General features: G+C 34.7%; 1 protein-coding gene across 1 annotated transcript; it reads right to left on the reverse strand.

Annotated features, from left to right (window-relative positions):
• Nucleotides 1–1,840: 1,840 nt before the first annotated feature.
• LOC143571742 (DNA mismatch repair protein MSH7-like) lies at nt 1,841–14,407 on the reverse strand. The gene is made up of 18 exons (XM_077057084.1): nt 14,018–14,407; nt 12,813–13,255; nt 12,361–12,716; nt 11,528–11,623; nt 11,330–11,385; nt 11,077–11,143; nt 10,675–10,770; nt 10,191–10,322; nt 9,712–9,745; nt 9,065–9,112; nt 8,752–8,951; nt 7,736–7,862; nt 7,367–7,644; nt 5,618–5,812; nt 4,256–4,669; nt 4,081–4,177; nt 3,296–3,423; nt 1,841–2,537 (listed from the first exon to the last, which is right to left on the reverse strand). Exons 1-18 carry the CDS (start codon nt 14,368–14,370, stop codon nt 2,067–2,069), a joined length of 3,591 nt encoding a protein of 1,196 aa, XP_076913199.1. The 5' UTR covers nt 14,371–14,407; the 3' UTR covers nt 1,841–2,066.
• Between the last annotated feature and the right edge of the window lie 1,221 nt (nt 14,408–15,628).

Raw genomic sequence — 15,628 nt, forward strand, 5'->3', positions numbered from 1 at the left:
GGACCAAGCTAAGCTATTTAAAAAAAAAACGAGACAAACCGAGCCAAGTTTAAGTTTTCAACTTTGTTTAAAATCCCAGCCGAGCCCAGGTTTGACCTAGCTTGATTCAGCTCGCAAACAACCTACGTGAAAGTAAAAAATAGCTTGCGTTTGTACCTAAAAAGACGACAAACGGAAATTTTCTCATAGTATGGGTCACAACTGGAAATATGTAGGTGTCACAATAGTTGAATGTCACATAACATCTTGAATATAGAAAGAATGTCACTTGATGCAAGTATGAGAGACGTTTTATATCGTACTTCAGTATTGTATCCCCAAAATGTGTAAGATATAAACTTCTAAGACTTTATAAAAATTATCTTAATTTGTATCTTATACAAATTTGGAAAGTTGTTACTAACGTTTTTGGAACCTTTAGATTTCGTGCTTTTGAAATGTATGAAATTCGGACGGAATGTTGACATGAAACATGAAACTCAATTTTCTCAAAAGTTTATGTCAAGTGCACATCAATTTGGTATTTTTGGATGTTTAAAAATGTATTTCATGGTTTTATAAACAACTTTATTTTTGGTTTTAGGTTATATGACCGTGTAGTTGAAAGAGAAGGCGTCAAGCACTCAAGTCCTGAATTTTGTTTAAACAAAATAATAACTAATTATTATTATTATTTTTTTTTAATGGAAAAACTCACCTTTTATTATTGTTATTATTTTTTAATTTTTTTTTTTATCGAAGTTTTATATAATTTACTATAAAACGATTACAATAAAGTGGCAGGCAAACGGGCAACAAGCTGCGCCGCAACCCCCTTTTGAACAGCAAAGCCAATCCTGCTAAAAACGAAGCTTTGGGACCTAGAAGCTGAAGAGGTTCCGTGTACGACGCGCTGAACCCTACTCAAAAATTTCACAGCCTCTGGAGCCAGAAAACCAAATGTATCAAAGGCAAATGGTAGAAAGACATGTTGATTATCTAAACAAGCTTTCTCGTGTTTAACAACTTTGCCCGATTCAGCCTTCAACGCAGCCTGACCCACAACAAACCCACAGTCCCTGAGTCCAACAAGAGGAGACACTCCTGTAAGATCCACTAATTATTATAACATGTAACAAGTTTTAACAGGAATAATTGTATCTTACTCGCTTAGACTTGGAACCTGACCCGGAACCGGTTCCTACCCGTATTAGGCCCGTAGGTACGACGTGGTATGAGGTTTTTCCCAGACATGTACCCGGAACCGCCCAGACACGCTAGAACCAGTTCCATCAAGTGGTGCACAAAAAACCCAAACCCGGAACCGGACCCGAAAAAAAACCCAGAACCCGTATCCGACCATATTCGTAGGGTACGAATAGGGTATGCATTTTAGTACCAAAACCCATACCCAAACCGGACCCGATCTGTACCCGGTAATACCTGAAAACCCGAACCGGCTCCATACCCGAAACCGGGTTTTCAAATACCCAATCTATCCCCGAAAAATAACTGGAAAATACCCTTAAAAGTGCAACCCCAAAAAATTCCAATCTATACCCGAAATATACTCTGAGAAAACCCCAAAAAACCCGAAAATATGGTTTTTTCAATACCCGGAATAGGGTATTCAAATACCCGGTTCTATACCCGACCTGAACCCGATACATAGGGTATGGTTTTTAGAGGCAATACCTAGACCCCAAACCCAACCCGGGCATTGCTAATACTTGATTTTCCAATACCCGATCATACCCAAACTCGGGTTTTTCTAATACCCGGTTGAATTTGTGCACCTCTAGTTCCACCTATGTGGTCAAAACCCGACCCAACCCTGCCCAAAACCAGAATAAAACCCCAGTTTGTGCACCTCTACATCTAACTTGTCTTTGCCGAATCGAAAATGAAGTTCGAACAGTACCAAAAATACTTACTTTCATATGTTAATCTGCCCACATCTCTCTAGTCTCTACTACATAAGCTAATCATAAACTTTCCATTATAAACAAAACACCTCAAAACCCAAAGCAAATTCATGAAACCATTTGCTTATAATAACATACTTCCACCATTCACTCTCATTAACCTCACAGCTTTTCCTTAGAGCATCTAAGCTCATGCCACAAACAAAACAATGTATCATACACATCATCTTCATCACTAACTCCATCACCATCCGCAACGCTTAAAATAGTTTTCAACCAATCCTCATGCAATGTCGAAAACTCCGACCGTTGTTCACTCGACTTAAAACTCACTCCAATCTTCGTTTTCATAACCTCTGCGGCCTTCGCGGCGGACTCCACCACTGTTTTGGGGATTCCTGCCATTAATGCCACTTGCATACCATAGCTTTTTGGGCAGGCGCCTGCAGTTAGACGGTAGAGGAAAACTAACTCTTGGTCGGGTGATGACGAAGTGTTGGATATGGGTTTGAATGTGCATGCCATGTGTTGTAATGTAACGTGTGGGTGGGTTGCGAATTCTTTTGTGAGTGGGTGGTAATGTGTTGCGAATAGTAATCGGCAGTTTACTTTATCAACGAGATGACAAAACACCTGCATTATAAACAAGGGTGTGAATAACTTAGATGACACGGGTTTGGGTTTAGTCTAAACAATTTAGGCCAGTTTCTGGTTAAACGTGTTTGGTCGACCTAATAGGTTCACTGGTTGACGCATTTAACTTGTTTAATTCTAAAACTTTTTTTTCAAATTCTGTTTTATGTCAAAAAAATTGCGTTTAAATGCAATATATATCCATCGTGTATCTGAAAATATTTCTCCTAAACCACTCATTTTAGCAGCATATAGCCTTTTTTAAAAAGAGTTAAGTTTGGTTTTCGCGTCTGAGTTTTGTCCATTTTAAGTTTTTAACTACTTACCGAGGCCATTTCTTTGTCTTTCCATGGCCCGTGGTTTCAAAATTTTAACCATGTTCGTCCATTTTGCTAACTCCGTTAGATTTTACTGTTCAGTAGAAGAGAATTTAAGCCATTTCATCTAAAGGACTGTTTTGTTGAATATAATCGATATAACTAAATATAATTATTTATGCTATTAATAATTATAATAACACTGTTATACCAATTTAAATTAACCAAAACAGGCCCTGAGATAAAAATGACTAAAATGCCCTTGTACTTGTACTTAACAGCTAGTAAAAAGATGAAAATGGTTAAACGTTGGAAATCACATGCCATGAGAATACAACCAAAAAAATATGGTCTTCGCAGTCAAGTAGTTAAATATGGCAAACCTAAGAGACGAAAGCCGAACCTAAACTCTTTGTAAAGTTTAAAAGAAAGTATACTCACAGCATAAGCAATAGCATATCCATCAAAAGTGCTCGTTCCTCGGCCCAGCTCATCAAGTATAACAAGAGAATCTTGAGTTGCGTTTTGCAAAACCGATGCTGTTTCTGTACATTCAATCAAGAAGGTACCTAACAAAAGAGGAAGAGGTTAAGAAGTTAACAAATTAACAAGCAGACACTTCAAAGGTATCAAAATATATATTTTTATAAGCAATTAGTGTGCCAAATATGATTACAAAAATTATATTATTCTAATAATAACCTGTAGGATTGTAAACAAACCGAAAGTTCGGTGATTCGTTTGTAAACCATGTGGCAAGAAGTTCGTTTATATAGTAAACGAACGAACATGAACAAAAGTTTGTGTTCATTTGGTTAAATGAGTTAATGAACAAACATGAACAATGTCTTATTTGTTCATCTATGTTTGTGAACATGAAGGTTCCTTTGTTTACGTTCTACATTTGCATTTGTTTAAGTTCGTCCGTTTACATTCGTTAACTTAGGCTAGTTTTAATAACTTTTTAAGCCCAATAAATTGTTCACATTTACTTTTATTGGTTTTAGCTCAGTTATGTCCGTTCACGTTCTTGAATCGTCTGTTTATATTGTTACCGAACTAACGAAAACGAGCATGAACACATTCGTTTTCTTAACGAACTAACACGAACAAGAAAACCTTGTTCTTTAGATGTTCGTGTTCGATCATTCATTCGTTTGATCAGTTAAAATTAAACAAACGAACATGCACATGCTCCACTTGTGTCCGTTCAGGTAGTAACTTACTTTCACCAGTCATTATACGATCAGTAGCACCGAGACGTGTGAAAATAATATCCGCAGGTGACAAAACACACGTGTCACAAGGAACATAACAGCCCAACTGCAAACAGCAAAAAAACCAAGTTAAAACACGATAAAGCATGGAAATAACATTTTTAATGTTACCATCAAAACTTACCTGAGCAAGAATAACAGCTAAACAAGTAGCACGAAGAAGAGTTGACTTTCCGCCCATGTTTGGTCCGGTCAACAGCAAAGTCCGAGGACTGTATCCAAACTCATTATCTCCAAGACACAAGTCATTTGGAACAGGTGTTCCTCCACTCTCTCCAAGAGCATAAGGATGCCATAATCCTCTCATATGAAGTGTGGGCCCCGTTGACCGTTGACCAAAACCCGATGAGTTTGATCTTGAAACTATCACAGGCCTAGACATGGGCATGCATGAGAAATTTGCAATCATGGCAAAAGATCTAAGCACATCAATACAGCTTAAAGCAAAGATGATTTGAGACCACTCGTTAGCTTTCTCCATTAATAGTTCAATAAAAATTGATAGTATTTCAGCATCCGAGTCTTTGAGTTCATGTGCCTGGCATCATATATCATGTCAGTTATTCGCACACACACACATGCATATGCATGTTTGTTTATATGAAAATGAAAAAGTATGGCCTATTGGCCTAAAACACACAATGTAAGGTTTGTACATTCAATACAGTTTTGAATTAGGCTACCATTTGACTTGGAAAGCTTGTAAAACACTAAGGGTAAATTGGGAATACTAGTAAAAAATAAGGGGTCAAATGGGAAAACTAGTAGATTATTATCCAATTTTGGAAGTATAATTATAATCTACTAGTTTCCATTTTACCCTTAATATTTAACAAGTTTTCCAAGTCGATTGGTATTCTAATTCAAAACTGTAACTATTCAGTTTTGTAAGTGTATATTATAATCTACTAGTTTTCCCATTTTACCCTTAATGTTTTACAAGTTTTCCAAGTTGATTAGTATCCTAATTTAAAACTGTAACTGTCCAGTTTTGGTCCTTTTGGAAGTGGCTAACTATAATCTAGTAGCTTTCCCATTTTACCCTTGGTATTTATCTACTTCCAAAAACTGTATAGTTAGAAACCTTAAAATCAAAACTGTATTGAATGTACAGCCCTTAAATTAGGCAGGTTGCGCAAGTTTGTTATTGGATCAAACAGGTAACTTTTATAATGGTCATGTTAAATTTCAACACTTCCGTCCCTATTTTTTATAGAAAAAAATTACATCTATATATAATTAAAAACTTAAGAGGTTTAAAAATACAATTTGGCTGACAATTTGGCTGATTTTTGACCCATTTGACCTGATAAAATAATAATAACCAAAGTCAATTCACTGTTCATTAGTGAATATGCTAAAATAGCCACATCTATGAGAATTAAGAAAATGTACAACATATATTATTGAGCCTATATGGAATGAATTAGCCGCTAGAAACTTGTACAAAAATAACTACAAAGAAATCATATGAATATCAAAATACCTGATAATTAGGAAAATCACCGTCTACAGCTGCTTCAAATTTGGTTAGGAATTTATCGAGGCCATCAGTCCCACTTAGCATTGGAAGTGTGAATACTTTTAAAAATAGTGAGAATACATTATCTTCTTTTTGTAAAAGCATCAATAAATCCATTCCAACTCGAAGACCTTTAACAAGAGATCCAAATGCTTTCACCTGCATCATCGAAAACCATAGTGCAATATCCGGTAAATACAAAATAAGAAGAAAAAATAACCATAAGCACTATCTTGTTTCATTTCTTTATTAGTGCATTTTTCAAATAAGCTGGTGAGCTTAGAAACAATATAAAGTAAGTCAAAATATAAATTTTACTAGACATGTTTGCTTGCAATAAGGTAATGTTTGATAAATCTGCTATTCTATTTTACAAGTTCAGTAGCAATGAGCAATATACTTGCTAGTTGCTACATTTGCATAAAATAAATAGAAAAACACAATGCAACGGCAAAAGAAAAAAAATAAGCATGTGAAGAAAGAGTTTTAAGAAAAAGAACTTGCTTGATAGTATAGGTGGCAAAGTCAATTAGGAAAATTAGTTAAAAAGGAAACGGGTCAAATGGGTTGAACTAGTCCAACCAGTTAAAAGACACCCAAAGTCTAGTTTTATTGTATACAACAACAACCATACCCAGTAAGATCCCACAAATAGCAATGCTATAAGCAGGTTTGGGGAGGGTGGGATGTAGGCAAACCGTACATCTATCCCAAAGAATAGAGAGGTTGCTTCCAGAGAGACCTCGGCTCCAAAAACCATGTGTATCGACAATATAAAAGGACAAAGTTCAACACAACACCTTTGGATATTAGAGAGTATTGAAAAATTAAATAAAGCTAATATTAAATAATAAAAACATTAGTCATAATAAAAATAAATAAATAAAGGTAGTAATAAAAGTACTGGATATTAAAAATAATCTATTATTTAACACTAAAACTAGATAAGCATATAAACAAATTGAATTAAGTTTAGTAAGTATAAGAAACAAAATATAAGAATACTAACAACAACAAAAACAACAACAACAACAATAATAATAATAATAATAGTAAATTAAAAAGTAATACAAATAAGGATATAGAATAAAAATAAAAACATGATACAAAATAGATAAACTTGAAGATATATGGGGTAAGAAAAGGAAATATCATAATGATACGTGACAAAAATAAGGTAAAGAGAAGTCTCTAAGACATTTGTAACCAAAAACTATACAACCTCCATATCCCTAGTTTGATGCATAATATGACCATTGAATAAAATGACTTTCCAATTATTGTCATTTGTCTATGTCATTATCGTAACACTTTCAGAAATAGATTTTTATAATATACTACTTTTCCAGTTACACCCTTGATTACGCTTATCACCAAACTTTGCAGGTTTTCCAAGTCAATTATTATATTAGTTGCATTAAGGGTAAAATTGGCATTCTGCTAATTAGAATCTGCATTTACTTTACACATCTTAAATTGTGTTTTTCTTTTAGTGGACAACTATTTTGGGGTGACAGAAGTAAAAAAAAAAGTCTTCAAAAAAGTGTTTTTAAGTAAAAAAATGTCTTTAAAAGCCTTTTATAAAGTAAAAAAGTTGCTCTATCAAATGAATAAAACAAACGACATAAAAGATTTGAGATTAACTTAAATAACAAATGCCAGCATAAAAACAGGCTTTCATTTTTTGGTGTGAATAAAGAACAGAGAACTTACTCGTTGCTTCAATATTTTGCTGCCAATCAAAGGCAATAAGAGTAAAGCAGATGACTTTAAAGTAGCTTTAATTTGTCCAAGAAATCTCTCTAAATGTGGAACCTTTTTAAGATACTGAGCAGTAACCGCCACTATCTCGGCACGTCCCATCAATTCTTCAACCACATTAAGCCTATTATTAATTTCCTCTGCATCTTTCAGTGGATGGCATATCCACCTCCGTAAGAGTCCTTTACCGGATAATGTCAAACAGTTATCAAGATATTTGTACAGTGTTCCTGCAATATGACATCAGTTGTTATGAGAAAAACAAGGATGCTTGTACTAACTTGGACAGTTTGTTACACTATAATTATGTTATTGACTTGCCTGATGGTCCACCATCTTCACTATTGCTAAATATTTCAAGATTAGCCATTGTTTGACCGTCCATTCTAAGGCATCCTCTGTAGACTTCATAGGGGAAAAGACTTCCGTTTTGTAATGCATCATCTAACTGCTCAAAGTTGTATTTGTTGATCAGTGTATCAAAATATCATGTCCAGTAGACCTCAGACAATGTTATTAGTGTGCAAAAAGAACCAAAAACAGAAAACCAAACCGTATCCCTAACCGTAAAAAGCCTAATCAAATTGTGAATTTGGTTTCCGGTTCAATTCCTAACTATATCCGAATTGTAAATTCTGTTTTTGGTTTGGTTACCGGTTCCACAAATCTTGCTTATTCAGATAACCAAACCGAATTCAATAGGATTAACGAATAATAACTGATTTAATCAGATAACCGGTCGAAGCAAATCGGTTGAATTCGGTTCAGTTAAACACATTTCTGATTCAGATTGGTTTCACGTTAGAGACAAAAAATTCAAAACTGAAGAAACCAATGAACACCCTCTGCATAAATTCACATGTCTAAGTGTGTAACTTTTCTACGGAAGAAACGGTTGAATTGACCTGAAAAACTTGTTGCCTGATTTTTATTAATACATTGTTAAATGACTAAAAAAGTTTATTTCAAATGCCAAGTCTTTGAAATAAATAATTTAGTAGGGTTTTGCATTAAAAAGTAGAACTTGAGTGACTACCAACCCAGTTGATCCATTTCCTTTTTAGCTAATTTGTTTTGGTTTTGCTTTTGCCCATTTGACCCGGTAGATATAGAAAATAACCGATAATAATCCTCGTACAAATGAGTCAATATTAAGGATAGCCATTCCAGACACATGGAAATACAACACCTATCCGACACAATATAAACGGGTTAAATTGAGTCTGAAACCGTTTAGGTCGGGTTCGTGTTGACCTAAAAAAACCACTCAAAGCTACACTTAGTTACACAAACCAATTGCACCACTATTCAGAAATGTGACCTTTATAAAATCTAACCTTTAGCCTAGATAAATGACTGGTAAGTCCACCAAGAGCACATAATGCAATATCCTGGTGAGCCACTTCATCAAGTGCACGATCCCACACATTGGAGGAACTTCTAAAGTACCCTTTCAGTTGATAAAAATTTCTAACTTCAGAAGAATCAACAAAATCAGTGAAAGGTTGTGCTGGAGTCAATTGTGTGACAGAAGAACCTACAAAAGACAAATTTTAAAACAATTTAGAGGTTAGGATTTTGAAAACAATCATTAAAAGAAACTATTTTGTTGTCATATATAGAAATTAAAGACAAAGAAAACATCATTACCCATAATTGAATACTTGTTAAGGGCTTTCTGAGTCTCTTTAGACAACCCTGCACCAAATATTATTTTTTATAACAAAGCATAGACGAAATATGATAAATAAAACTGGAGGTTAAAAAAAGGACAGTGCGGGTAACGGGTCAAAACAGGTTCAAGTTTACTAAAGAATTTTTTACACTGATCAAAATGAACCATGTCATGATCAGGGGCGGATCCAGCATACAAACGGGTGGTTCCCCGGAACCACCTGAGTTTCGAAATAATAGTGTACGGATATATAGAAGACGCGTAGGAACCACCTTATAAATTAAGAGGGAACCACCTAAAAAAAATTCCTGGATCCGCCACTGGTCATGATGTCAGATTGGTTGACCCACTAACATTTTTGAAACAATTAATGTGCTATGTTAATATGAGTCTGACTATACAAACAATATTATTACACTAAAAATTTGTAATGTTTGAAGAAATGATTTTAGAGGTCGTATGCATTAATAAAAACACTTGACCCATTCAACCCGTTTGAGATAAAGCAGCCCCCAAATGAACCTATTCAAACGTACGAAGGTTCAAACTGATACATCTAATATAAACTTTATCATCACTCCTTACATAGTCAAATAGATGCAGAAAATTAATGGAGACACACCTTGATTATCATAAATAACTTCTGCTGGTGACACCTGTATGACAAAACCAATTGGAAAAAGGTTAGTAATATATAGGTTGTAAAGTTTTAAAATGAAATCTTCAAACATGACTTGATTATCACAGGCTAATTCAGGTACAGTTCAAAACAATCAATTTTAGTACATATCAAACTGGATTGGGTCCTATGAGTTGGCCCGTAACGCTTTGTCCATAAATTACAACTTTTAACTAATAACAAGAGTGTATATATGTTTTAAAAAGGTATAATACTTCAATAATAATAGAACTTTTGAGAAAGATGATTTAGAAGGTTTTATGCATTTAAATTACACTTTTGCCAACATTGACTCATTTGGCCCCTTTTGTTTTCAGCTATTTAAAATAGTATCCATATGACCCGTTTGATATCAAACAACCCAGATCAACCCGTTCTTAAACAGACGGATCCAAATTGGCACATCTAACCAAAAGGTGTACCTGCATCAAAAGAGCCCCTAAAGCTGCACAGGAAGCATCATCAGTGACAGATCCAATCCAGAACTGTAAGGAGGCACAGTCAACAAATGCAAATCCATATGCAGTTGTACCCTCAGCAAGATCATGTGTACCCTGCACAAAAAAGTAAAGGCAAAGTGACATGGCTATAAGTATATACCACAAAACCTTCACAGTATGCACATCAAAAAAAATATGTTAATTATAATAACATTTGTAATAAGTTGATAGAAAAGTGGATTTGAAGAAATCACTACACTTTGCAGGAAATAAATAAATATGTTGATTTGAGCTGTCAGATTAAAAAAAAATTGTTTACTTTTCTGTAGTCTTAAATAATAAATGTGCTACATAGTAAACATAACTACATAAGTAATTTTAAACAAAATATACTTAATTTGTCCACATTAAGTAGAAACTAAATTATGGATACAAAACAATTACAGCAATAGATGTAAATCAGTACCTCCTTTAGAGAAAGAAGATGAACAGCTTGTGGCCCAATATTACCATAAATCAAAGTTGATGGTGTAAGCACCTGTACTAGTTTTCTTTGAATTACCTGTAGATATTTACAAAAAAAAATTAAAATGAGACATTATCTACAACAAAGAAAATATGCCATTGCTCAATAGCGAAGTAACAATAGTAGCACAAGTGACAATACAAGCGATTATTAAGTTGTTAATGCAACATTTATCAACTAGTAGCATGCTCTAAAAAGAAGTTCAAGATATTTTATGAGTAAGCATAAGGGAATTTCAGTTTATTGTGACAACAAACATTTCAATCAAGTTTGTTTTGTTTTGTCTAATGTGAAATAAAACTAATTTAACAGAAGTTTAAACCGTGATCACAGTGAACTTACAGAAGAACCTCCTCTTGATTTTGCTTGATCTGCTGTTTCCATCTGCTCAACTCGCCCAACTTTATACCTTCACAATTTTTATGTTAAAATAATGAATAACGATACAAAGGTAGTGCATGAGTATGTAATAAACCTACAAATTCACATTTCAATAAACTAGATGTTTTGACCCGTTACCAGTCCCTCCCATTTTTCTCTCTCAATGTAAATGGTCTGACAAGAATATTGTAAATGGCAGTATGCAGTAACTTACATGCGAGCAAGAAGCTTTTCAATAGCATCGTCAATTGCGTGCTCGGTGATACCAACCTGAATCACAAGACAAAAAGTAGATGCTAATTTATTGAGATAACTTCAAAAGAAGACATGTATCTTCTTACTTACTGGCTTATATTAATGTAAACACAATAAAGTGAGGGTAAACATTTGCATTGTAGTGCTTTAAAACTACCTGTCGGCATTTTCCAACACCACTCATTGTTATTTTCCAATCTAGCTCTTTATGCCCAATTTCAGCATCTAGTTCATAAAGCTCATAGAATTTTCCCTGCAACACAATAAATTTAGTTCAGACAAATCAAGCGTCCATGAAATTACTTTGTAGCAGTCATATTGAGTGACAGAACTTCTTTATGAATAAATGAAAGATAATTCTACAATCTATACAGTACAAAAACATAATAAACATATATCAGTGAATTTCTACTACTAATATCATAAATGTAAATCAGGTAACTCTTTAATCACTTGAACATTAGATCCAATAATGCAGACCCTGTTTATCATGTCTTTCACTCCAGAGTCCAGATTAAATGAGCAAGCATTTAAACACATTTTGAGCTTAAACACTCCATCCACTCCTCTGCAAATTATTCTAGCTTCTTTTAAATGTTCAGTGAATTTGTCCATCACGAGTAGCTGTGATGATTCTTGCTTAATGCATTTTTCTTCAAAAATAAATCTTTATAGAAGTGCTATTTTTTTCAAATGGCTTTAAAAATAACTTTTTTTTTGAAGAAGTGCCATTGAGTACTTTAATGACCTTTAATACATTAAATAAGTCTTACACACCAACTAATCTGCATACTTATAGAAGGCATGTAAAAAAGATATATAAATTGTAATATTATATTTGACCGACCTAGCTGCACAGCATGTATACAGTTAGCTAACTGTATGCAGCGTCCAAATGTAAAATTAAACTAAAAAATATAAACAGTTGAAGCTGCAAAAAATGCATTGTTTATGATGCTTTAAAGTATGTTCAGAGGGACAAAAACCAACCACTTTGAAGAAAATAAGGACATCCATGTACTGACTTTTGACACTCCAATACTGTTTCTGAGATGCTGACATCTTCGTGAAAACATCAGGCGGTATATAAAGTGTTCTCTTATCATAAAGAGGATTGCCTGGCCTTCTTCCATTAGCATCTCTAATCTTAGAAGGATGAAGCCAATCAAACTTACTAGCCACTTCAGACAACACATCATCTTTCTTATTTTCAGCCAGTATATCCTGAGAAAACTTCACTCTTTTGCTACTTCCCATAGACAAATTAGTCCCGGCATTAGCCGTAGACCCTAAGTTACAACCATCTTCTTGAACTCGCTTCAAACGTGGAACCAATGGTTGTTTTCCTTTTGTTTCTCTTTTGGTATTTCCCATAGTAGCATTAGTAGTAGCATTAGCAGTAGCTCCGAAGTTACAACCATCTTCTTGAACTCGCTTTACACGTGAGACAAATGGTTGTGTTCCTGGTGTTTCTCTTTTAATATTTCCCATAGAGAAATTAGTAATCGTACTAGCAGTAGCAGTAGACCCTAAGTTACAACTATCTTCTTGAACTCGCTTCACACGTGGGGCCAGTCGTTGTGTTCCTGGTGTTTCCGGTCCCATAATATCGCCATCACTTTCTATAACGAAAGGACATCCTTTATTCCCTTTACAAACAGTTTCTTCCACATCAATAACATCTTCCAATTTTGGAAAAACAGGAACTGAAGTCTTCTTACCTCTTTCATTTGAGTAACTGAATTTGGAAACAGTTTCTTCTACATCAATACCATTTTCCTTTCTTGGAAAAACTGGAGCTGAACTCTCTTTATCTCTTCCGCTTGAGTAACTATATTTGTTAGATGTCAACTGAATAGTATCATTTCTGCCATCTGACAAATTGCTGCAAATCATGAACAAAAAATCATCAAATAAACTTTACACGACATGAAGCATCTATATCCTAGTGATTTTAATTTCATGCTCTCAAAAGTCTGTGCGATTAAAATTGTATTTAACATGCACAAACAAGTACAGATTATACACAAATGCTTGTGCATTCAGCTATAAATCAGATTACAGCTTGAAGAACAAATCATAAAATCTACTGAACAGCAAATTATATATACCTAAGGCGTGAGCAATAACTGAACCAAACCAAAATTAACTAAAAAATGATTACAACTTTTTTTGTACCCTCGGTTAACCAAAATTAACCAACCGAATAATTTCATATGTTCATATATTTGTAACTTTTAAACCTCCATTTCATGTATTTATACTTCAACTTCAGAAAATTAACTAAACCTAGATTAAGCAACGAAATATACTTATCTAGAAGCTTCTCGGCACTGTGAGGTTTCATAAACTTGTGACTAACACTCAGAAACACAGAGTCACAGACTGTCCGAACCGAAATTAACCGAAACCAGCAAAACTAAACCAAAAGTACCGAAATCTAGGTTAAACACAGAAACGTACAGTATGTACCTATTACGAAGACTCAGAACTATTAGGTTTCATAAACTTACGCGTAATACACAGAAACACAAACTGTACGAACCTAAATTAACCAAAAACCGTAAAAACAGAGCAAAAATTAACCTATAATTAACGAAACCGGACCAAAATTAGCCAAAAATCTAGGTTAAGCAACGAAATGTACCTATCTCGAAGCTTCTCAACGCTATTAGGTTTCATAAACTTATGCCGAATACTAGAAAACACAGACTGTCCTCCATCATTTCCACCTTCAGCATTCACCTTCGTCGAAAACAACGGCCGCTGCTCTTTCTCTGGCGGAGTATCCGTTCCTCTAATTTCATAGGAGGAGGACTGAATAATAATAATATTATTATTATAATTCCGATTAGGTCCGGATGAAGCTCTAGGGTTAACGTTTTCGTTAGGACCGGTTACTGTGTGGTGTTTCGGAGCTCCGGTTCCGGTAGGTTTGTCAGTTTCAGGTGCCTGTGGACGTTTACGGAGGAACGAGAGTATAGATTGTTGACGCTTCATTGTTTGTTTAATTCTTACGATTGTGAGACGATGCTTTGCTTTGCTTTGGTTTGGTGAAGATGAAGATGAAGTAGTAATTTGGGGGGAGAATTTTGGCGCCTTTTTGAGATACGAAATTACGGATCCCAAAATATCATCCACCGATTAATATTTAATGACTATGTTTGTACCAGGGCTTTTAATTTATACACGAGACACGAATACGTACCTACACGACTTTAACAGATAACAGGTAAGGTCTTAACATGTTTCGTGTATTAAACAGGTAGACACGAAATTACCTGTTAATTTTCGTGTCTAAACATGTATAATACATGTTAGGTACCTGTAAATACTTAGTTATTTTTAAAATTAAATATATATGTATATATATAAATAATCTATATAATTATATTATATCCCATGATCTGTAACCCTAATCATTCTTACAACCATCCCGTCATCATCCATATTATATCCCAGTCGTCGCCTCTCATTAAGTCATCATCCATCCTCCCGTCGCCGGTCATATCTATCTCCGGCCATCTTACTCTCTCTCTCTCCTCCGTTAGTTCCATCCATCATCCCTCTCCGGCCATCTTTAGCACCTCTCCGGCCATCATTCCAGTATAAAAGTTGTCAAATATGTGTTAATATACAGCTATTATCGTGTATAATCGTGTATACCAGATAGTAACAGGTTCGTGTTCGTGTTTGGGTTGCGGGTACACGATAAGTTTTCGTGTCGTGTACGGGTATACACATTTCGTGTTCGTGTCTTATCGTGTACAGGTATACACGATATGCCAGCCCTAGTTTGTACCCGATTTTATTCGTTAACTTTTATGTTTAAATTTAACTTGTTTATTACCTTACGTTTCTAAATGCTACACTATTTGTTATTTATAGTTCCAAAACGTGTTGTGCTGGACACGCAAACCGGTCCATGCCAGACCGTCCCAGGCCCATCACGTGAGAGGTAAATCAGCCTCATTCAGTGGCAAGACGATTGACGCTTAGGATCGGTTTCGAACCCACGACCTCTAGGTTATTATTCCAAGTTGTACTGTTTGTCATTTAGCCCCTAACTCATTTGAATTTTATCGTTAAGTAAAATAATGTGCCTTACACATGAGGGCAATTTGGTAACCTTACTCATTTAAACAAACCTAGGGCTTTGGGCCCCCAATTTTAGAAAAAGAAATCTAGTTTATATATATACCAAGTACATGTATTAAAATAAACAAATGTCATCCTAAATTGGTGGTAAGACTCCCGT

Source organism: Bidens hawaiensis, unplaced genomic scaffold (assembly GCF_021521415.1).
Source record: "Bidens hawaiensis isolate Kalapana, Puna unplaced genomic scaffold, B.hawaiensis_p1.1 tig00025558_1, whole genome shotgun sequence".
NCBI classification, from domain to species: domain Eukaryota; kingdom Viridiplantae; phylum Streptophyta; class Magnoliopsida; order Asterales; family Asteraceae; genus Bidens; species Bidens hawaiensis.

Bases quoted from the DNA above. Each gene is read 5' to 3' on its own strand.
- LOC143571742 (XM_077057084.1), bottom strand. From the start codon at position 14,370: ATGAAGCGTCAACAATCTATACTCTCGTTCCTCCGTAAACGTCCACAG. The intron at 12,717-12,812 runs GTGTAAAGCGAG...GAGAAACAAAAG, and splicing joins AACACAACCATTTGTCTCAC to GAAAACAACCATTGGTTCCA. The intron at 10,323-10,674 runs GTACTGATTTAC...TTTTTTGTGCAG, and splicing joins ATCTTCTTTCTCTAAAGGAG to GGTACACATGATCTTGCTGA.